At 45.7% G+C, this 24,280-nt stretch overlaps 1 protein-coding gene across 1 annotated transcript in view; it reads right to left on the bottom strand.

The window, feature by feature from the left end:
• dlec1 (DLEC1 cilia and flagella associated protein) overlaps nt 1-23,658 on the bottom strand; it is a gene marked incomplete at both ends in the record, with an annotated part of 160,429 nt that extends 136,771 nt beyond the window's left edge. Inside the window, 6 exons of the mRNA XM_084193099.1 lie at nt 16,490-16,701; nt 16,828-17,021; nt 19,020-19,130; nt 21,935-22,091; nt 22,810-22,950; nt 23,575-23,658. Coding sequence (XP_084049225.1) covers nt 16,490-16,701; nt 16,828-17,021; nt 19,020-19,130; nt 21,935-22,091; nt 22,810-22,950; nt 23,575-23,658 — 899 coding nt within the window. The remainder of the gene's footprint in view (nt 1-16,489; nt 16,702-16,827; nt 17,022-19,019; nt 19,131-21,934; nt 22,092-22,809; nt 22,951-23,574) is intronic.
• Between the last annotated feature and the right edge of the window lie 622 nt (nt 23,659-24,280).

Raw genomic sequence — 24,280 nt, 5'->3', positions numbered from 1 at the left:
TGTACAGTGCCTTCGGAAAGTATTCAGACCCCTTGACTTTTTTTCACATTTTGTTACGTTACAGCCTTATTCTAAAATGGATTACATGAATCTACACACAATACCCCATAATGACAAAGCAAAAATATATTTTTAGAAATGTTTGCACATGTATTAAAAATAAAACAATGGAAATATCACATTTACATAAGTATTCAGACCCTTTACTCAGTACTTTGTTGAAGCACCTTTGGCAGCAATTACAGCCTTGAGTCTTCTACAAGCTTGGCACACCTGTATTTGGGGAGTTTCTCCCATTCTTCTCTGCAGATCCTCTCAAGCTCTGTCAGATTGGATGAGGAGCGTCGCTACACAGCTATTTTCAGGTCTCTCCAGAGATGTTCGATTGGGTTCAAGTTCAGGCTTCTGGCTGGGCCACTCAAGGACATTCAGAGACTTGTCCCAAAGCCACTCCTGCGTTGTCTTGGCTGTGTGCACATGAGCAGGTTTTCATCAAGGATCTCTCTGTACTTTGCTCCATTCATCTTTCCCTCGATACGGACTAGTCTCCCAAATCAAATCAAATCAAATGTTCCGGTACCGCTTGCCGTGCGGTAGCAGAGAGAACAGTCTATGACTAGGGTGGCTGGAGTCTTTGACCATTTTTAGGGCCTTCCTCTGACACCGCCTGATATAGTGGTCCTGGATGGCAGGAAGCTTGGCCCCAGTGATGTACTGGGCCGTACAACACTACCATCTGTAGTGCCTTGCGGTCGGAGGCCGAGCAGTTTCCATACCAAGCAGTGATGGCAGGAGTCTTTGACCATTTTTAGGGCCTTCCTCTGACACCGCCTGGTATAGAGGTCCTGGATGGCAGGAAGCTTGGCCCCAGTGATGTACTGGGCCGTACAACACTACCCTCTGTAGTGCCTTGCGGTCGGAGGCCGAGCAGTTGCCATACCAGGCAGTGATGGCAGGAGTCTTTGACCATTTTTAGGGCCTTCCTCTGACACCGCCTGGTATAGAGGTCCTGGATGGCAGGAAGCTTGGCCCCAGTGATGTACTAGGCAGTACAACACTACCCTCTGTAGTGCCTTGCGGTCGGAGGCCGAGCAGTTGCCATACCAGGCAGTGATGCAACCAGTCAGGATGCTCTCGATGGTGCAGCTGTAGAACCTTTTGAGGACCCATGCCAAATATTTTCAGTCTCCTTAGGGGGAATAGGCTTTGTCGTGTCCTCTTCACGACTGCCTTGGTGTGCTTGGACCATGTTAATTTGTTGGTGATGTGGACACCAAGAAACTTGAAGCTCTCAACCTGCTCCACTACAGCCCCGTCGATGAGAATGGGGGCGTGCTCGGTCCTCTTCTTTTTCCTGTAGTCCACAATCATCTCCTTTGTCTTGATCACGTTGAGGGAGAGGTTGTTGTCCTGGCACCACACGGCCAGGTCTCTGACCTCCTCCCTATAGGCTGTCTCGTCGTTGATCAGGCCTACCACTGTTGCGTCATCGGCAAACTTAATGATGGTGTTGGAGTCGTGCCTGGCCATACAGTCATGAGTGAACAGGGAGTACAGGAGGGGACTGAGCACACACCCCTGAGGGGCCCCCGTGTTGAGGATCAGCGTGGCGGATGTGTTGCTACCTACCCTTACCACCTTGGAAGTCCAGGATCTAGTTGCAGAGGGAGGTGTTTAGTCCCAGGGTCCTTAGCTTAGTGATGAGCTTTGAGGGCACTATGGTGTTGAACGCTGAGCTGTAGTCAATGAATAGCATTCTCACATAGGTGTTCCTTTTGTCCAGGTGTGAAAGGGCAGTGTGGAGCGCAATAGAGATTGCATCATCTGTGGATGTGTTGGGGCGGTATGTAAATTAGAGTGGGTCTAGGGTTTCTGGGATAATGGTTGAAAATGTAATTGAGGTTGAAAACGTCAGTGAAGACACTTGCCAGTTGGTCAGCGCATGCTCGGAGTACACGTCCTGGTAATCCGTCTTGCCCTGCAGCCTTGTGAATGTTGACCAGTTTAAAGGTCTTACTCACATTGGCTACGGAGAGCGTGATCACACAGTCGTCCGGAACAACTGATGCTCTCATGCATGTTTCAGTGTAACTTGCCTCGAAGCGAGCATAGAAGTAATTTAGCTCGTCTGGTAGGCTCGTGTCACTGGGTAGTTCGCAGCTGTGTTTCCCTTTGTAGTCTGTAATAGTTTGCAAGCCCTGCCACATCCGACGAGCATCAGAGCAGGTGTAGTACGATTCGATCTTAGTCCTGTATTGACGCTTTGCCTGTTTGATGGTTCGTCGGAGGGTATAGCAGGATTTCTTACAAGCTTCCGGGTTAAGAATCCCGCTCCTTGAAAGCGGCAGCTCTACCCTTTAGCTCAGTGCGGATGTTGCCTGTAATCCATGGCTTCTGGTTGGGATATGTACGTACAGTCACTGTAGGGACGACGTCATCGATGCACTTATTGATGAAGCCAGTGACTGATGTGGTGTACTCCTCAATGCCATCGGAAGAATCCCGGAACATATTCCAGTCTGTGCTAGCAAAACAGTCCTGTAGCTTAGCATCTGCTTCATCTGACCACTTTTTATTGACAGAGTCACTGGTGCTTCCTGCTTTAGTTTTTGCTTGTAAGCAGGAATCAGGAGAATATAATTATTGTCAGATTTGCCAAATGGAGGGCGAGGGAGAGCTTTGTACGCGTCTCTGTGTGTGGAGTAAAGGTGGTTTAGAGTTTTTTCCCCCCTGGTTGCACATTTAACATGCTGGTAGAAATGAGGTAAAAAGGATTTAAGTTACCCTGCATTAAAGTCCCCAGCCACTAGGAGCGCCGCCTCTGGATGAGCGTTTTCCTGTTTGCTTATGGCCTTATACAGCTCATTGAGTGCGGTCTTAGTGCCAGCACCGGTTTGTGGTGGTAAATAGACAGCTACGAAGAATATAGATGAAAACTCTCTTGGTAGATAGTGTGGTCTACAGCTTATCATGAGATACTCTACCTCAGGGGAGCAAAACCTCGAGACTTCCTTAGATATCGTGCACCAGCTGTTGTTTACAAATATACATAGACCGCCACCCCTTGTCTTACCAGAGGCTGCTGTTCTATCCTGCCGATACAGTGTATAACCCGCCAGCTGTATGTTATTTATGTCTTCGTTCAGCCACGACTCAGTGAAACATAAGATATTATAGTTTTTAATGTCCCGTTGGTAGAATATTCCTGCCTGTAGTTCGTCCACTTTATTATCAAGCGATTGTACGTTGGCCAATAGTATCAATGGCAAAGGCAGATTAGCCACTCGTCGCCGGCTCCTTACCAAGCACCCCGATTTCCTTCCGCGATATCTCCTTTTCTTTATACTGCGAATGACGGGATGAGGGCCCTGTCGGGTGTCTGGAGCAAATCCCTCTCATCCGACTCAGTAATCGCTGTTCTGATGTCCAGAAGCTCTTTTCGGTCATAAGAGACGGTAGCAGCAACATGATGTACAAAATAAGTTACAAACAATGCGAAAAAACACACAAAATACCACCGTTGGTTATGAGTCCATAAAACGGCAGCCATCCCCTCCGGCGCCATTATATCCCTGGCGCTGAAAAACATCCCCACAGCATGATGCTGCCACCACCATGCTTCATCGTAGGGATGGTGCCAGGTTTCCTCCAGACGTGACGCTTGGCATTCAAGCCAAAGAGTTCATTCTTGGTGTCCACATCACCAACAAACTATCATGGTCCAAACACACCGAGACAGTCGTGAAGAGGGCACGACAAAGCCTATTCCCCCTCAGGAGACTGAAAAGATTTGGCATGGGTCCTCAGATCCTCAAAAAGTTATACAGCTGCACCATCGATAGCATCCTGACTGGTTGCATCACTGCCTGGTATGGCAACTGCTCGGCCTCCGACCGCAAGGCACTACAGAGGGTAGTGCGTACGGCCCAGTACATCACTGGGGCCAAGCTTCCTGCCATCCAGGACCTCTATACCAGGCGGTGTCAGAGGAAGGCCCTCAAAATTGTCAAAGACTCCTGCCACCCTAGTCATAGACTGTTCTCTCTGCTACCGCACGGCAAGCAGTACCGGAGCACCAAGTCTAGGTCCAAAAGGCTTCTCAACAGCTTCTACCCCCAAGCAATAAGACTCCTGAACAGCTAATCATGGCTACCCGGACTATTTACACAGCCCCCCCAACCCCACCCCATCTTTTTACGCTGCTGCTACTCTGTTAATTATTTATGCATAGTCACTTTAACTGTACCCACATGTACATATTACCTCAACTCCCTCAACTAGCCGGTGCCCCCGCACATTGACTCTGCACCGGTACCCCCCTGTATATATAGCCTCCCTTCTGTTATTTTATTTTACTTCTGCTCTTTTTTTCTCAACACTTTTTTGTTGTTGTTTTATTTTACTTTTTTATAAAAAAATAAATGCACTGTTGGTTAAGGGCTGTAAGTAAGCATTTCACTGTAATGTCTGCACCTGTTGTATTAGGCGCATGTGGCAAATAAAATTTGATTTGATTTAATCAGACCAGAGAATCTTGTTTCTCATGGTCTGAGAGTCCTTTAGGTGATTTTTGGCAAACTCCAACCAGGCTATCATGTGCCTTTTACTGAGGAGTGGCTTCCGTCTGGCCACTCTACCATAAAGGCCTGATTGGTGGAGTACTGCAGAGATGGTTGTCCTTCTGGAAGGTTCTCCCATCTCCACAGAGGAACTCTGGAGCTCTGTCAGAGTGACCATCGGGTTCTTGGTCCCCTCCCTGACCACGGCCCTTCTCCCCCGATTGCTCAGTTTGGCTGGGCGGCCAGCTCTAGGAAGAGTCTTGGTGGTTCCAAACTTCTGCCATTTAAGAATGATGGAAGCCACTGTATTCTTGAGGACCTTCAATGCTGCAGAATTTTTTTGGTATCCTTCCCCAGATCTGTGCCTCGACACAATCCTGTCTCGGAGCTCTACGGACAATTCCTTCGACCTCATGGCTTGGTTTTTGCTCTGACATGCACTGTCAACTGTGAGACCTTATATAGACAGGTGTGTGCCTTTCCAAATCATGTCCAATCAATTGAATTTACCACAAGTGGACTTCAATCAAGTTGTAGAAACATCTCAAGGATGATCAATGGAAACAGGATGCACCTGAGCTCAATTTCGAGTCTCGTAGCAAAGGGTCTGAATACTTATGTAAATAAGGCATTTCTGTTTTTATTTTTAATACATTAGCAAAAATGTCTAAACCTGTTTTCACTTTGTCATTATGGTGTATTGTGTGTAAATGTATTAGATTTAAAAAAAAAATCCATTTTAGAGTAAGGCTGTAACGTAACAAAATGTGGAAAAAAGGGAAGAGGTCTGAATACATTCCGAATGCACTGTATGTCTAAAAACCACTTTCTTGACATGTATGGACATCGCCTTACCAGTTTCACAGCTCCAGGCAAGAACACCGTTTGCTTCAGATACATCTACATTTTATCAAGTAAAACGTGGTGATAATTCAGTAAGAACACTGCTGTAATCTGACACATTTGTTCGTAATACTTTGCAACAAGCTAATAACTAGTCGTAGGAACCAATATAATTTGGTGAGCAAGTATTCCAATGTCCTTTTATCCTTCCTCTTATCAAACACTATATTTATAAAAGTACATTATTTTTGATTTGACCATTAAAGTCTATGGCCCTTTGGTAGTAGTAGGTTATTGGTTTGTCGCAGTCATAGACTGAATTGACCAATTAACAATCATAACATAATATAATAATTATAAAATAGTACAATCCTAAACTAGCAGAAAATGGGGGGCCAGTATGAAAAATGTATGCACTCACTAACTATAAGTCGCTCTGGATAAGAGCGTCTGCTAAATGACTAAAATGTAAATGTAAAATGTAATATAATACAATGTTAAAATTTGCAATATTTACAAAACAACAATACTACAAAGACGAAGTTTGGGAAAATACATCTTTATAGTTGTTAGGAAGGCATTTCTAAGGCCCCTGTGTGCATTGATCAGTTTAGTGAAGTATGGAATGGGGGATGCCATTTCTAAGGCCCCTGTGTGCATTGATCAGTTTAGTGAAGTATGGAATAGGGGATGCCATTGAAGATCATTTTAAATATTGTTACAGCGCCTTCAGAAAGTATTCAGACCCCTGGACTTATTCCACATTTTGTTGTGTTACAGAGTGAATCCAAAATGGATTAAATAGATTTTGTTTCTCATCAATCTACACACAATACCCCATAATGACAAAGTGAACACATGTTTTTAGACATTTTTGCTAATTTATTGAAAATGAAATACAGAAATATCGCACCCCTGAGTTAATACATGTTAGAATCACCTTTGGCAGTGATTACAGCTGTGAGTCTTTCTGTGTAAGTCTCGTAAGAGCTTTGCACACCTGGATTGGACAATACTTGCACATTTATAAAAAAAATTAAATTATGTTTACAAGCTCTGTCAAGTTGGTTGTTGATCATTGCTAGACAGCCATTTTCAAGTCTTGCAATAGATTTTAAAGCTGATTTAAGTCAAAACTGTAAATAGGCCACTCAGGAACAATGTCGTCTTTGTAAGCAACTCCAGTGTAGCCTTGTGTTTTAGGTTATTGTCCTGCTGAAAGGTGAATTTGTCTCCCAGTGTCTGGTGGAAAGCAGACTGAACCAGGTTTTCCTCTAGGATTTTGCCTGTGCTTAGCTCTATTCCGTTTATTTTTATCCTGAAAAACTCCCCAGCCCTTAATGATTACAAGCATACCCACAACATGATGCAGCCACCACCATGCTTGAAAATGTGAAGAGTGGTACTCAGTAAAGTGTTGTGTTGAATTTGCCCCAAACATAACGCTTTGTATTCAGGACATAAAGTTAATTTGTTTGTCACATTTTTTGCAGTTTTACTTTAGTGCCTTATTGCAAACAGGATGCATGGTTTGGAATACTTGTATTCTGTACAGGCTTCCTTCTTTTCACACACATTTTGGAGTAACTACAATGATGTTGATCCATCCTCAGTTTTCTCCTATCACAGCCATTAAATTCTGTAACTGTTTTAAAGTCACCATTGGCCTCATGTTGAAATCCCTGAGTAGTTTCCTTCCTCTCCAGCAACTGAGTTAGGAAGGACGCCTGTATCTTTGTAGTGACTGGGTGTATCGATACACCATCCAAAGTGTAATTAATAACTTCCCCCTGCTCAAAGGGATATTCAATGTCTGCTTTTTTTTTACCCATCTACCAATAGGTGCCCTTCTTTACGAGGCATTGAAAAAACCTCCCTGGTCTTTGTGGTTGAACCAGTGTTTGAAATGCACTGCTCGACTGAGGGACCTTCCTGATAGTTGTATGTGGGGAACAGAGATGAGGAAGTCATCCAGACATCATGTTAATCTCTATTATTAGAGTCCATGCAACTTATTATGTGACTTGTTAAGCACATTTTTTATCCTGAACTTATTTAGGCTTGTCATAACAAAGGGGTTGAATACTTATTGACTCAAGACATTTCAGCTTTTCATTTTTTAGCTATTTGTAAAAATTGCTAAAAACATAATTCCACTTTGACATTCTGGGGTGTTGTGTGATAAATTCAGGCTGTAACACAACAACATTTGGAAAAAGTCAAGGGGTGCGAATACTTTCTGAAGGCACTGTAAATGCTATCAAATAGATTTTCTCAATCGAAGTCGGGGCAGTCTGCACATTTGGAAGTTGGGGCAGTCTGCACATTTGGAAGTTGGGGCAGTCTGCACATTTGGAAGTTGGGGCAGTCTGCACATTTGGAAGTTGGGGCAGTCTGCACTTTTGGAAGTTGGGGCAGTCAGCACATTTGGAAGTTGGGGCAGTCTGCACATTTGGAAGTTGGGGCAGTCTGCACATTTGGAAGTTGGGGCAGTCAGCACATTTGGAAGTTGGGGCAGTCAGCACATTTGGAAGTTGGGGCAGTCTGCACTTTTGGAAGTTGGTTTTGTGTTAATAGATCTAGAGCAGGCTAAAGAAATCAAATAACAAGAAGAAGTATGTAAGAAAACTAAAGTGTTCAGATTAGATTTCTTACATACTTCAAGCACATTAATAATAAGTATGAACAATTTCTAAAGTTGCGCTTGGCTTTCAGCAGCCAGGCTGTGCTGACAGACAGACCAACAGCAGAGCAGCAGAGGAGATGGCTGGTTGTGGCCCAGAGCAGCAGAGGAGATGGCTGGTTGTGGCCCAGAGCAGCAGAGGAGATGGCTGGTTGTGGCCCAGAGCAGCAGAGGAGATGGCTGGTTGTGGCCCAGAGCAGCAGAGGAGATGGCTGGTTGTGGCCCAGTCTGTCTGACTCCATTTACAACATTACGTCTTTGTCAGGCAGTTATCTGGTTATAGGAGGTTGGTAACCTGATTACCAATCCTACATTAGGGTGCCTTGTCCACCAGAGATTTCTGTTATGTTTTGTAACCATACTTCTAAGAAATATAAAGTAACGTTGAACAATGCATTGTATAGTAGCTATGTGTCTTGTATGTGCCGTCAGTATGTCCTCAGTCAGATGATGGGTGTAATGGTCCTACGATGCCGTCAGTATGGGTGTAATGGTCCTACGATGCCGTCAGTATGTCCTCAGTCAGATGATGGGTGTAATGGTCCTACGATGCCGTCAGTATGGGTGTAATGGTCCTACGATGCCGTCAGCATGTCCTCAGTCAGATGATGGGTGTAATGGTCCTACGATGCCGTCAGCATGTCCTCAGTCAGATGATGGGTGTAATGGTCCTACGATGCCGTCAGTATGTCCTCAGTCAGATGATGGGTGTAATGGTCCTACGATGCCGTCAGCATGTCCTCAGTCAGATGATGGGTGTAATGGTCCTACGATGCCGTCAGTATGGGTGTAATGGTCCTACGATTCTGTTGCCAACAGTGTTCTGTATTATTATATATTCTAATATGTTCTGCTTTGAAAACAACAGCTAGACCAGCAGGCTATGGATGGAGTGACTCTGAAAACAACAGCTAGACCACCAGGCTATGGATGGAGTGACTCTGAAAACAACAGCTAGACCAGCAGGCTATGGATGGAGTGACTCTGAAAACAACAGCTAGACCAGCAGGCTATGGATGGAGTGACTCTGAAAACAACAGCTAGACCAGCAGGCTATGGATGGAGTGACTCTGAAAACAACAGCTAGACCAGCAGGCTATGGATGGAGTGACTCTGAAAACAACAGCTAGACCAGCAGGCTATGGATGGAGTGACTCTGAAAACAACAGCTAGACCAGCAGGCTATGGATGGAGTGACTCTGAAAACAACAGCTAGACCAGCAGGCTATGGATGGAGTGACTCTGAAAACAACAGCTAGACCAGCAGGCTATGGATGGAGTGACTCTGAAAACAACAGCTAGACCAGCAGGCTATGGATGGAGTGACTCTGAAAACAACAGCTAGACCAGCAGGCTATGGATGGAGTGACTGAAAACAACAGCTAGACCAGCAGGCTATGGATGGAGTGACTCTGAAAACAACAGCTAGACCAGCAGGCTATGGATGGAGTGACTGAAAACAACAGCTAGACCAGCAGGCTATGGATGGAGTGACTCTGAAAACAACAGCTAGACCAGCAGGCTATGGATGGAGTGACTCTGAAAACAACAGCTAGACCAGCAGGCTATGGATGGAGTGACTCTGAAAACAACAGCTAGACCAGCAGGCTATGGATGGAGTGACTCTGAAAACAACAGCTAGACCAGCAGGCTATGGATGGAGTGACTCTGAAAACAACAGCTAGACCAGCAGGCTATGGATGGAGTGACTCTGAAAACAACAGCTAGACCAGCAGGCTATGGATGGAGTGACTGAAAACAACAGCTAGACCAGCAGGCTATGGATGGAGTGACTCTGAAAACAACAGCTAGACCAGCAGGCTATGGATGGAGTGACTCTGAAAACAACAGCTAGACCAGCAGGCTATGGATGGAGTGACTCTGAAAACAACAGCTAGACCAGCAGGCTATGGATGGAGTGACTCTGAAAACAACAGCTAGACCAGCAGGCTATGGATGGAGTGACTCTGAAAACAACAGCTAGACCAGCAGGCTATGGATGGAGTGACTCTGAAAACAACAGCTAGACCAGCAGGCTATGGATGGAGTGACTCTGAAAACAACAGCTAGACCAGCAGCTATGGATGGAGTGACTCTGAAAACAACAGCTAGACCAGCAGGCTATGGATGGAGTGACTCTGAAAACAACAGCTAGACCAGCAGGCTATGGATGGAGTGACTCTGAAAACAACAGCTAGACCACCAGGCTATGGATGGAGTGACTCTGAAAACAACAGCTAGACCAGCAGGCTATGGATGGAGTGACTCTGAAAACAACAGCTAGACCAGCAGGCTATGGATGGAGTGACTCTGAAAACAACAGCTAGACCAGCAGGCTATGGATGGAGTGACTCTGAAAACAACAGCTAGACCAGCAGGCTATGGATGGAGTGACTGAAAACAACAGCTAGACCAGCAGGCTATGGATGGAGTGACTCTGAAAACAACAGCTAGACCAGCAGGCTATGGATGGAGTGACTCTGAAAACAACAGCTAGACCAGCAGGCTATGGATGGAGTGACTCTAAACAACAGCTAGACCAGCAGGCTATGGATGGAGTGACTGAAAACGAACAGGCGCTAATTCTCATCATGTCTCATATAAACACACAAGTGTTCATTCTCTGCATTCCCAAATGGCACCCTATTCCCTATATAGTGCACTACTTTAGAGCCCAATGGGACTGGTCAAAAGTAGTGCACTACATTGGGAATAGGGTCATGTCTCGTATAGAAACACCAGTGTTTGTGTTTCAGCTGAGAGCGATGTGTCTGGGGTTTGTCTAATGAGTGACTGGACACTTCGCTCAGCAACAGGACAGGGTTTTCTGCTCTGCTAAACCTTCCTTTGACACTGAGCATAGTCAGAAACACACATATAAGTCCATGTATTTAGTGTTTGTTGAATAATGAACCACATTGGCCACATCGATTCTACATTGGTGCCGACGAAGATGGCGGCCTCGCGACTAGCTCTTAGGAAACTTTGCAGTATTTTGTTTTTTTATGTATTATTTTTTACATTATTAGCTCAGAAAGTGTTTTGCATCATTACATACAGCCGGGAAAAACTATTGCATATCAGAGCGGCGGTAACTCACCAGCATTACGACCAGGAATACGACTTTACCGAAGCAGATCCTTTGTTTGCTCTCCCCAGGGCAACTGAACTGATTCCAGCGGCCGACCCAAAACATCGCCGGCGGAGGAGAGGCACTCGGAGCGGCCTGCTGGTCCGACTCAGGAGGCGCACTACTCACTAATGTTCAGTCTTTGGATAACAAAGTCAACGAACTACGGGCAAGGATTTCTTTCCAGAGAGACATCAAGGCCTGTAACATCCTCTGTTTCACTGAAACATGGCTCTCTTGGGATATTCTGTTGGAATCGGTCCAGCCAGATGGGTTCTCAGTTCATCGCGCAGACAGGAATAAATATCACTCTGGGAAGCAGAAGGGCGGAGGTGTGTGTTTCATGATTAACGACTTGTGGTGTAATTGTAGTAACACAGAGGAACTCGAGTCCTTCTGTTCAACCGACCTAGAATACCTCACAATCAAGCTGCTCTCCCAAGATAATGTTATTCGGTTATAGTCACGGCCGTGTATATCCCCCCTCAAGCCGATACCACGACGGCCCTCAAAGAACTTCTCTGGACTTTATGCAAACTGGAAACCACATATCCTGAGGCTGCATTTATTGTAGCCAGGGATTTTAACAAAGCAAATTTGAGGACTAGGCTGCCGAAGTTCTATCAACATATCGACTGTTGTACTCGCACTGCTAAAATCCTCGACCATTGCTATTCAAACTTCCGGGATGGTTATAAGGCCCTGCCCCGCCCTCCATTCAGCAAATCTGACCACAACTCAATTTTGCTTCTCCCTTCCTATAGGCAGAATCTCAAACAGGAAGTAACTGTGCTAAGGACTATTCAACGCTGGTTTGACAAATCGGAATCCACGCTTCAAGATTGTTTTGATCACGCGGACTGGGATATGTTCCGGGTAGCTTCCAAAAATAATTTAGACATATACAATGAAACGGTGACTGAGTTTATCAGGAACTGTATACAGTGGGGGGAAAAAGTATTTAGTCAGCCACCAATTGTGCAAGTTCTCCCACTTAAAAAGATGAGAGAGGCCTGTAATTTTCATCATAGGTACACGTCAACTATGACAGACAAAATGAGAAAAATAAATCCAGAAAATCACGTTGTAGGATTTTTTATGAATTAATTTGCAAATTATGGTGGGAAATAAGTATTTTTTCCCCACTGTAGGTGATGTTGTGCCACTGTGACTATTAAAACCTACCCTAACCAGAAACCGTGGATAGATGGCAGCATTCGCGCAAATCTGAAAGCGCGAACCACCACATTTAACCATGGTAAGGTGACTGGTAATATGGCAGAATACAAACAGTGTAGCTACTCACTCCGCAAGGCAATTAAACTGGCAAAACATCAGTATAGAGACAAAGTGGAGTCGCAATTCAACGGCTCAGACACGAGACATATGTGGCAGGGTCCACAGACAATCACGGATTATAAAAGGAAAACCAGCCACGTTGCCGACACCGACGTCTCGCTTCCAGACAAGCTAAACACCTTCTTCACCCGCTTTGAGGACAACACAGTGCCACTGACAAGACCCACTACCAAGGACTGTGGGCTCTCCTTCTCCGTGGCCGACGTGATTAAGACATTGAAGCATTTTAACCCCCGCAAGCTGCCATCCTAGCCGCATCCTCAGAGCAGACCAGCTGGCTGATGTGTTCATGGACATATTAAATCTCTCCCTTTCCCAGTCTGCAGTCCCCACTTGCTTTAAGATAGCCACCATTGTTCTTGTACCCAAGAAAGAAAAGGAAGCTGAACTAAATGACTATCGCCCTGTAGCACTCACCTCTGTCATCATGAAGTGCTTTGAGAGGCTAGTTAAGGATCATATCACCTCTACCTTACCTGACACCCTAGACCCACTTCAATTTGCTTAACGCCCCAATAGATCCACAGACGATGCAATCACCATCACACTGCACACTGCCCTATCCCATCTAGACAAGAGGAATACCTATGTAAGAATGCTGTTCATTGACTATAGCTCAGCGTTCAACACCATAGTACCCTCCAAGCTCATCATTAAGCTCGAGGCCCTGGGTCTGAACCCCGCCCTGTGCAACTGGGTCCTGGACTTCCTGACGGGCCGCCCCCAGGTGGTGAAGGTAGGAAACAACATCTCCTCTTAGCTGATCCTCAACACTGGGGCCCCACAAGGGTGCGTGCTCAGCCTGTTCACCCATGACTGCGTGGCCAAGCACGCCTCCAACTCAATCATCAAGTTTGCAGACGACACAACAGTAGTAGGCTTGATTACCGACAATGACGAGACCGCCTACAGGGAGGAGGTGAGGGCTCTGGGAGTGTGGTGCCAGGAAAATAACCTCTCACTCAACATCAACAAAACAAAGGAGATGATCGTGGACTTCAGGAAACAGCAGAAGGTGCACCCCCCTATCCACATCGACGGGACCCCAGTGGAGAAGGTGGAAAGATTCAAGTTCCTTGGCGTACACATCACTGACAATCTGAAATGGTCCACCCACGCAGACAGTGTGGTGAAGAAGTCCCAACAGAGCCTCTTCAACCTCAGGAGACTGAAGAAATGTGGCTTATCACCTAAAACCCTCACAAACTTTTACAGATGCACAATTGAGAGCATCCTGTCGGGCTATATCACCGCCTGGTACGGAAACTGCACCGCTCACAACCACAGGGCTCTCCAGAGAGTGGTGCGGTCTGCCGAACGCATTACCGGGGGCAAACTACCAAGACACATACAGCACCCGATGTCACAGGAAGGCCAAAAAGATCATCAAGGACATCAACCACCCGAGCCACTGCCTGTTCACCCGCTATCATCCAGAAGGCGAGGTCAGTACAGGTGCATCAAAGCTGGGACCGAGAGACTGAAAAACAGCTTCTATCTCAAGGCCATCAGACTGTTAAATAGCCATCACTAGCACATTAGAGGCTGCTGCTGCCTATTGAAATCACTGGCCACTTTAAGAAATGGAACACTAGTCACTTTAATAATGTTTCCATATCTTGCACTACTCATCTCATATGTATATACTGCATTCTATTCTATAATATTCTACTGTATCTTAGTCCATGCCGCTCTGTCATTGCTTGTCCATATATGTATATATTCTTACATTCCATTCCTTACTAGTTTTGTGTGTATTGGGTATATGTTGTGAAATTGTTAGATATACTGCACTGTCGGAGCTAGAAGCACAATCATTTCGCTACACCCGCTATAAACATCTGCTAAACACGTGTATGTGACAAATAATAATTTGATTTGATTTGATTTGACATCATAATGAGGTCCTGACTCAGGCAGGAGAACATTACATCATGCTGAACCAGGGTGCATCACTGGGATCATAGTTCACTTCTCCAGATCAGGTCAAAGGGTAGCTGATGTTTAGACTGTACAGGAGGGAAGTCACAGAACTAATATACACCTAATATTGAGAAAGGATTATCTTTCCCATAGTCCATTGTGTTCGGCCAACAATAAGCCTGTAATCATTTCATATGAAACGGATCATGGACTAGACTTCATCCTGTTAGTTAACACGTCATTACTTCTAGAACCACGCAGTAGGCTTTACTTCTAGAACCAAGCAGTAGGAATTACTTCTAGAACCAAGCAGTAGGCTTTACTTCTAGAACCAAGCAGTAGGCATTACTTCTAGAACCAAGCAGTAGGAATTACTTCTAGAACCAAGCAGTAGGCTTTACTTCTAGAACCAAGCAGTAGGCTTTACTTCTAGAACCAAGCAGTAGGCATTACTTCAAGAACCAAGCAGTAGGGTTTACTTCTAGAACCAAGCAGTAGGCATTACTTCTAGAACCAAGCAGTAGGCATTACTTCTAGAACCAAGCAGTAGGCATTACTTCTAGAACCAAGCAGTAGGCATTACTTCTAGAACCAAGCAGTAGGGTTTACTTCTAGAACCAAGCAGTAGGCATTACTTCTAGAACCAAGCAGTAGGGTTTACTTCTAGAACCAAGCAGTAGGCATTACTTCTAGAACCAAGCAGTAGGCATTACTTCTAGAACCAAGCAGTAGGCATCACTTCTAGAACCAAGCAGTAGGCATTACTTCTAGAACCAAGCAGTAGGCATTACTTCTAGAACCAAGCAGTAGGGTTTACTTCTAGAACCAAGCAGTAGGCATTACTTCTAGAACCAAGCAGTAGGCATTACTTCTAGAACCAAGCAGTAGGCATTACTTCTAGAACCAAGCAGTAGGCATTACTTCTAGAACCAAGCAGTAGGGTTTACTTCTAGAACCAAGCAGTAGGCATTACTTCTAGAACCAAGCAGTAGGGTTTACTTCTAGAACCAAGCAGTAGGCATTACTTCTAGAACCAAGCAGTAGGCATTACTTCTAGAACCAAGCAGTAGGCATCACTTCTAGAACCAAGCAGTAGGCATTACTTCTAGAACCAAGCAGTAGGCTTTACTTCTAGAACCAAGCAGTAGGGTTTACTTCTAGAACCAAGCAGTAGGGTTTACTTCTAGAACCAAGCAGTAGGCATTACTTCTAGAACCAAGCAGTAGGCATTACTTCTAGAACCAAGCAGTAGGCATCACTTCTAGAACCAAGCAGTAGGCTTTACTTCTAGAACCAAGCAGTAGGCATTACTTCTAGAACCAAGCAGTAGGGTTTACTTCTAGAACCAAGCAGTAGGCATTACTTCTAGAACCAAGCAGTAGGCATTACTTCTAGAACCAAGCAGTAGGCATTACTTCTAGAACCAAGCAGTAGGCATTACTTCTAGAACCAAGCAGTAGGGTTTACTTCTAGAACCAAGCAGTAGGCATTACTTCTAGAACCAAGCAGTAGGGTTTACTTCTAGAACCAAGCAGTAGGCATTACTTCTAGAACCAAGCAGTAGGCATTACTTCTAGAACCAAGCAGTAGGCATCACTTCTAGAACCAAGCAGTAGGCATTACTTCTAGAACCAAGCAGTAGGCTTTACTTCTAGAACCAAGCAGTAGGGTTTACTTCTAGAACCAAGCAGTAGGCTTTACTTCTAGAACCAAGCAGTAGGCATTACTTCTAGAACCAAGCAGTAGGGTTTACTTCTAGAACCAAGCAGTAGGCATTAAGAGCTGCTGTTCCTGTGTTGGTCTGGCCTTGTAGTGTAGAGAATTGTTACGTCCCTATTCCCTGTATAGTGCACTACTTTTATCCAGATCCCTCTGGGTCCTAGTCAAGAGTAGTGCACTACATAGGGAATAGGGGATCATTTGGGATGCAGCAAACCAACACAGCCCAGGATACCTAGTTCTGCAAACACATGAAGCTGAACAGAGTTCTACCTCTTCTCCTCCTGCTCCTTCCGTCCCCTGGCTCCCTTTTCCCCTAGCAGGATGAGCGACTTGCCCCCCTGGCGTGCATTGGGGGGAAGGAATCTGGGATTGCGCAGGAACTTGTGTCTCTGCTGTAGTTTTTGAAGGCCAGCCCTCTCCTCTGCTCTGCTCTTCGCACTCAGCTCATCCATCCACTTCGGCTTCCTGACCCGGCACCACTTCTGGAATACAGCAGAGGAGAGGTCACATCAGTGGTGACCTGAGACTCGTCCATACCCAAATCTTAACCCACACCTTCACAGTATTCAAAACAAGCCATTAGCCAACACCAGCTGTGTGTGTCCTACCTGGTTAGGTCTGCTGTGGGGGGTGCAGGTGTCTGAGCTACAGGTCAGGGTGAGGGATGTCTCTGACTCCTCCAGCAAGCTCTGGGCTGTCCTCTCTGGGGGAGGGATCACTGTGTAGCCATCGTCCTGGGGAAGGTCACATATGTGTCTGTTGTAGGACACCGTTGGCTTGGCAAAGCCTGGGGGAGACATAGCTGGGAGAACAGACAGAGTTAATACACACTTACACTGAAGGGTCAAGTGTTTTTCAAGCACTTTAAAATGGATGATTTGTTCCTAATCATGTCCATTCCAAAGGGTGTTTAAAGGGTTAATAATAAAGAGATCGTGGAGGAGCATATTACTGTACCCCTGGGGGCTTTGAGGAGCATATTACTGTACCCCTGGGGGCTTTGAGGAGCATATTACTGTACCCCTGGGGGCTTTGAGGAGCATATTACTGTACCCCTGGGGGCTTTGAGGAGCATATTACTGTACCCCTGGGGGCTTTGAGGAGCATATTACTGTACCCCTGGGGGCTTTGAGGAGCATATTACTGTACCCCTGGGGGCTTTGAGGAGCATATTACTGTACCCCTGGGGTCTTTGAGGGGCGGGGCATATTACTGTACCCCTGGGAGCTTTGAGGAGCATATTACTGTACCCCTGGGGGCTTTGAGGGGCGGGGCATATTACTGTACCCCTGGGGGCTTTGAGGAGCATATTACTGTACCCCTGGGGGCTTTGAGGAGCATATTACTGTACCCCTGGGGGCTTTGAGGAGCATATTACTGTACCCCTGGGGGCTTTGAGGGGCGGGGCATATTACTGTACCCCTGGGGGCTTTGAGGAGCATATTACTGTACCCCTGGGGGCTTTGAGGAGCATATTACTGTACCCCTGGGGGCTTTGAGGAGCATATTACTGTACCCCTGGGGGCTTTGAGGAGCATATTACTGTACCCCTGGGGGCTTTGAGGAGCCTATTACTGTACCCCTGGGGGCTTTGAGGAGCATATTACTGTACCTCTGGGGGCTTTGAGGAGCATATTACTGTACCCCTGGGGGCTTTGAGGAGCCTATTACTGTACCCCTGGGGGCTTTGAGGAGCATATTACTGTACCCCTGGGGGCTTTGAGGAACATATTACTGTACCCCTGGGGGCTTTGAGGAGCATATTACTGTACCCCTGGGGGCTTTGAGGAGCATATTACTGTACCCCTGGGGGCTTTGAGGAGCGGGGCATATTACTGTACCCCTGGGGGCTTTGAGGAGCATATTACTGTACCCCTGGGGGCTTTGAGGACTGTACCCCTGGGGGCTTTGAGGAGCATATTACTGTACCCCTGGGGGCTTTGAGGAGCATATTACTGTACCCCTGGGGGCTTTGAGGAGCATATTACTGTACCCCTGGGGGCTTTGAGGAGCATATTACTGTACCCCTGGGGGCTTTGAGGAGCATATTACTGTACCCCTGGGGGCTTTGAGGGGCGGGGCATACTACTGTACCCCTGGGGGCTTTGAGGAGCATATTACTGTACCCCTGGGGGCTTTGAGGAGCATATTACTGTACCCCTGGGGGCTTTGAGGAGCATATTACTGTACCCCTGGGGGCTTTGAGGACTGTACCCCTGGGGGCTTTGAGGAGCATATTACTGTACCCCTGGGGGCTTTGAGGAGCATATTACTGTACCCCTGGGGGCTTTGAGGAGCATATTACTGTACCCCTGGGGGCTTTGAGGAGCATATTACTGTACCCCTGGGGGCTTTGAGGAGCATATTACTGTACCCCTGGGGGCTTTGAGGGGCGGGGCATACTACTGTACCCCTGGGGGCTTTGAGGAGCATATTACTGTACCCCTGGGGGCTTTGAGGAGCATATTACTGTACCCCTGGGGGCTTTGATGAGCATATTACTGTACCCCTGGGGGCTTTGAGGGGCATATTACTGTACCCCTGGGGGCTTTGAGGAGCATATTACTGTACCCCTGGGGGCTTTGAGGGGCATATTACTGTACCCCTGGGGGCTTTGAGGAGCATATTACTGTACCCCTGGGGGCTTTGAGGAGCATATTACTGTACCCCTGGGGGCTTTGAGGAGCATATTACTGTACCCCTGGGGGCTTTGAGGAGCATATTAATGTACCCCTGGGGGCTTTGAGGGGCGGGGCATATTACTGTACCCCTGGGGGCTTTGAGGAGCATATTACTGTACCCCTGGGGGCTTTGAGGGGCGGGGTCAGTCCTGTGATGTAGTCTTCTGGACAGATCAGGTTGTTCCTCTTCAGAAGGCCGTTGTCAACACACCACATGAAGGTCCATCTGACTGAGGAAACAAACACACACTTCTTTTAGGTGGCAAGGCTTATTGCAGTGATCTCTTCACAAGGCTTATTGCAGTGATCTCTTCACAAGGCTTATTGCAGTGATCTCTTCACAAGGCTTATTGCAGTGATCTCTTCACAAGGCTTATTGCAGTGATCTCTTTACAAGGCTTATTGCAGTGATCTCTTCACAAGGCTTATTGCAGTGATCTCTTCACAAGGCTTATTGCAGTGATCTCTTCACAAGGCTTATTGCAGTGATCTCTTCACAAAGCACAAGGCTTATTGCAGTGATCTCTTCACAAGGCTTATTGCAGTGATCTCTTCACAAAGCACAAGGCTTATTGCAGTGATCTCTTCACAAAGCACAATGCTTATTGCAGTGATCTCTTCACAAAGCACAAGGCTTATTGCAGTGATCTCTTCACAAAGCACAAGGCTTATTGCAGTGATGTCTTCACAAAGCACAAGGCTTATTGCAGTGATGTCTTCACAAAGCACAAGGCTTATTGCAGTGATGTCTTCACAAAGCACAAGGCTTATTGCAGTGATCTATTCACAACACACAAGGCTTATTGCAGTGATGTCTTCACAAAGCACAAGGCTTATTGCAGTGATCTCTTCACAAGGCTTATTGCAGTGATCGCTTCACAAAGCACAAGGCTTATTGCAGTGATGTCTTCACAAAGCACAAGGCTTATTGCAGTGATCTATTCACAACGCACAAGGCTTATTGCAGTGATGTCTTCACAAAGCACAAGGCTTATTGCAGTGATCACTTCACAAGGCTTATTGCAGTGATCGCTTCACAAAGCACAAGGCTTATTGCAGTGATCGCTTCACAAAGCACAAGGCTTATTGCAGTGATCTATTCACAACGCACAAGGCTTATTGCAGTGATGTCTTCACAAAGCACAAGGCTTATTGCAGTGATCTCTTCACAAGGCTTATTGCAGTGATCGCTTCACAAAGCACAAGGCTTATTGCAGTGATCTCTTCACAAAGCACAAGGCTTATTGCAGTGATGTCTTCACAAAGCACAAGGCTTATTGCAGTGATCTCTTCACAAAGCACAAGGCTTATTGCAGTGATCTCTTCACAAGGCAAAAGGCTTATTGCAGTCATCTCTTCACAAGGCTTATTGCTGTGATCTCTTCACAAAGCACAAGGCTTATTGCAGTGATGTCTACACAAAGCACAAGGCTTATTGCAGTGATGTCTTCACAAAGCACAAGGCTTATTGCAGTGATCTCTTCACAAAGCACAAGGCTTATTGCAGTGATGTCTTCACAAAGCACAAGGCTTATTGCAGTGATCGCTTCACAAAGCACAAGGCTTATTGCATTGATCTCTTCACAAAGCACAAGGCTTATTGCAGTGATCGCTTCACAAAGCACAAGGCTTATTGCAGTGATCTCTTCACAAAGTACAAGGCTTATTGCAGTGATGTCTTCACAAAGCACAAGGCTTATTGCAGTGATCTCTTCACAAAGCACAAGGCTTATTGCAGTGATGTATTCACAAAGCACAAGGCTTATTGCAGTGATCTCTTCACAAAGCACAAGGCTTATTGCAGTGATCTCTTCACAAGGCAAAAGGCTTATTGCAGTCATCTCTTCACAAGGCTTATTGCAGTGATCTCTTCACAAAGCACACGGCTTATTGCAGTGATCTCTTCACAAAGTACAAGGCTTATTGCAGTGATGTCTTCACAAAGCACAAGGCTTATTGCAGTGATCGCTTCACAACGCACAAGGCTTATTGCAGTGATGTCTTCACAAAGCACAAGGCTTATTGCAGTGATCTCTTCACAAAGCACAAGGCTTATTGCAGTGATGTCTTCACAAAGCACAAGGCTTATTGCAGTGATCTCTTCACAAAGCACAAGGCTTATTGCAGTGATCTCTTCACAAGGCAAAAGGCTTATTGCAGTCATCTCTTCCCAAGGCTTATTGCAATGATCTCTTCACAAAGCACAAGGCTTATTGCAGTGATCTCTTCACAAAGCACACGGCTTATTGCAGTGATCTCTTCACAAAGCAAAAGGCTTATTGCAGTCATCTCTTCACAAGGCATATTGCAGTGATCTCTTCACAAAGCACAAGGCTTATTGCAGTGATCTCTTCACAAAGCAAAAGGCTTATTGCAGTCATCTCTTCACAAGGCATATTGCAGTGATCTCTTCACAAAGCACAAGGCTTATTGCAGTGATCTCTTCACAAAGCACAAGGCTTATTGCAGTGATGTCTTCACAAGGCTTATTGCAGTGATCTCTTCACAAAGAACAAGGCTTATTGCAGTGATGTCTTCACAAAGCACAAGGCTTATTGCAGTAATCTCTTCACAAAGCACAAGGCTTATTGCAGTGATCTCTTCACAAAGCACAGGGTTTATTGCAGTGATCTCTTCACAAGGCTTATTGCAGTGATCACTTCACAAAGCACAAGGCTTATTGCAGTGATCACTTCACAAAGCACAAGGCAGTGATCTTTTCACAAAGCACAAGGCTTATTGCAGTGATCTCTTCGCAAAGCACAAGGCTTATTGCAGTGATCTCTTCACAAAGCACAAGGCTTATTGCAGTAATCTCTTCACAAATCACAAGGCTTATTGCAGTGATCTCTTCGCAAAGCACAAGGCTTATTGCAGTGATCTCTTCGCAAAGCACAAGGCTCATTGCAGTGATATCTTCACAAGGCTTTTTGCAGTGATCTCTTCACAAGGTGTCCCACTCTACAGTTTGTAATACCTAGCTCCTAGAGGCTAGTGATCCAGCAGCATTAAAGAGTGATCCAGACCAGAATACCTGGAGGCAGACCCAGCTGTTGGTAGTTCTCTCCCACCTCCTCCACCACCTTGGTGTGGGCCCTGCTCTCTGTGGCCGTGGCCTGGACCCGAGCCTGAATGATGTGGTTCTCCAACATGTCAGCATCACGCATCCGACGGCTGTACTCTGAATGGACCTGGAGGCTCAAGCAGTGAGAAGTTATGTAGGAAAACACACACACAGGGACCTTAATTAACATGTTCATTGGTTGCACTGATGTTCTGGAGGCAGCTCTGCAGAGTGGTCACTAGCTGGCAAAGCCACAAAGTCATCCAATCTGATTAACCACACAGCTAACCCTACTGTCTAACCATAACATTCAATTAAGACCAAAAAGCACATTTTTGTTTTCATGAATTTTTACAATATAGCCAATTTAGATTTGGCAGCTGCCCCATCTAGTGGAAATCACTCAGTTCTGCCTCCAGGACAAGAATCATCCCAATAAACGTCAACCTGCGCTCCAAACAGTATTTAGGAGCACCAGAAAAATAGATTAGGCCTATGAATCCCACCTTTCAAGCACATCACCTGGAATAGGCCATCATAGTGGGCCAGCTACCAGGCTGTTGACCATCTAGGTAACATGGCTGGACAGGGTTGGTTGTTATCAAACAAATAATAGCGGCCCGCAACATGGTTTAGGAAATTATTAAATTTGACCCGTGAATCCACAAAGTTTATTAAAATGATATTTGATATAAAAGCCTCCTTCATTTTCTATCTGTAAATGTCACTGATGAAGGTCAACACACACACAAACATACTCACAGACACACACACACAGTTTGCACAAGGCAGTGAGGGCACATAGCTAGCTAGCTATGTTTTGTAGTTGTTGAATGGGTAGCTACCTGTTGAAGATCCTCCACATATTTGTCATGGTAGTTGTTGCTTCCCCTTCTTGTCTTGGTGAGAATGGCAACTGTGTCTTTCCCAATAATCTCTGTTGTGTAGAGATCCTTGAAGATGCTTGCCAATAAATGTGAAATGTCCTATTGGAAAATGTAGCGTAGCATCAGGCGTAGGCCTATAACGTTAGTCAATGACTCTTCTTGAATGAAACACACTGACATTGCCACATAGTTAGGCCAACTAATTAGCCAGCAGCAGACCACCCTGCATCCCACTGCTGGCTTGCCTCTGAAGCTAAGCAGGGTTGGTACTGGTCGGTCCCTGGATGGGAGACCAGATGCTGATGGAAGTGGTGTTGGAGGGCCAGTAGGAGGCACAATTTCCTCTGGTCAAAACAATATTAAAATGCCCCAGGGCAGTGATTGAGGACATTGCCCTGTGTAGGGTGCCGTCTTTCGGATGGGATGTTAAACAGGTGTCTTCACTCTCTGTGGTCACTAAAGAGTCCCATGGCACTTATCGTAAGAGTAGGGTGTTAACCCTGGTGTCCTGGCTAAATTCCCAATCTGACCCTCATACCATCATGGCCACCTAATCATCCCCAACTTCCAATTGGCTCATTCCTCTCCCCTGTAACTATTCCCCAGTTCGTTGCTGTAAATGAAAATGTGTTCTGTCAACTTACCTGGTAAAATAAGGGTAAAAAAAAGCCTAGCTACTATAAGTATCAAAAAGGCGTGATAAAATCGTTAGTTAGCGCTAACCTGTGTTTTTTCTGATGACGGTCGATGACGGTTCATGGACGGGTCAAACCCTGTTTGGGGTCTTGGCTCAGATTCCTCAAGCATGGTTGCAGTCTGTCTGGCCGAACAGTTGGGTGGTATAGTAGCCTAATTAAGTCAACGACAAAACACACATGATTAATCTATAATTCATACGTAAATATTTGACTGTGTGGTTGACAAACCTGGCAAGGTGAGAAAGTAGCACCTTCCTCCTCTGTTTCAGACGCCAGCTCTGTGTGTACAAGGAGTAACCATAGAAACGGTCCGGGTTTCTTAAAGGGGCCAGAGCCTTTTAAACCAAGTGTTGTTCTGAAAATGTTTCTCTGTTTACCCAGAAATCCTTCATTGTTTAGCCACAAGGAGGTCAATACTACATTTATAAATGTGCACTAAAATCTTTACTCTATCAAATACTATTGCTGTCATATTTTCTCCTGTCGAAAATGACAATTGTTATGCCAAATTAGTCAGTGCTACTGATGATCAGGCAATCTATTTGCTTGATTAAAAGTGCTGGAATTCTGCAGAAATCAACTATTATACAATCAAGACACGCTTGAGAACATGCCATCAGCTGCTTTTGTGGTTTCCAACATGATCCAGCATGCCTGCTATACTGCAAAGGTTCTGGCAGTCTCACCTACTCCAACTCTAGCTGGCAACAGCGGCCTCTTGCTTTACAACA

Source organism: Coregonus lavaretus (assembly GCF_964263955.1).
Source record: "Coregonus lavaretus genome assembly, contig: HAP1_SCAFFOLD_322, whole genome shotgun sequence".
Lineage (NCBI taxonomy): Eukaryota > Metazoa > Chordata > Actinopteri > Salmoniformes > Salmonidae > Coregonus > Coregonus lavaretus.
Note: the sequence above shows the minus strand (reverse complement) of the source record. Positions and strands in the feature narration are given on the sequence as shown.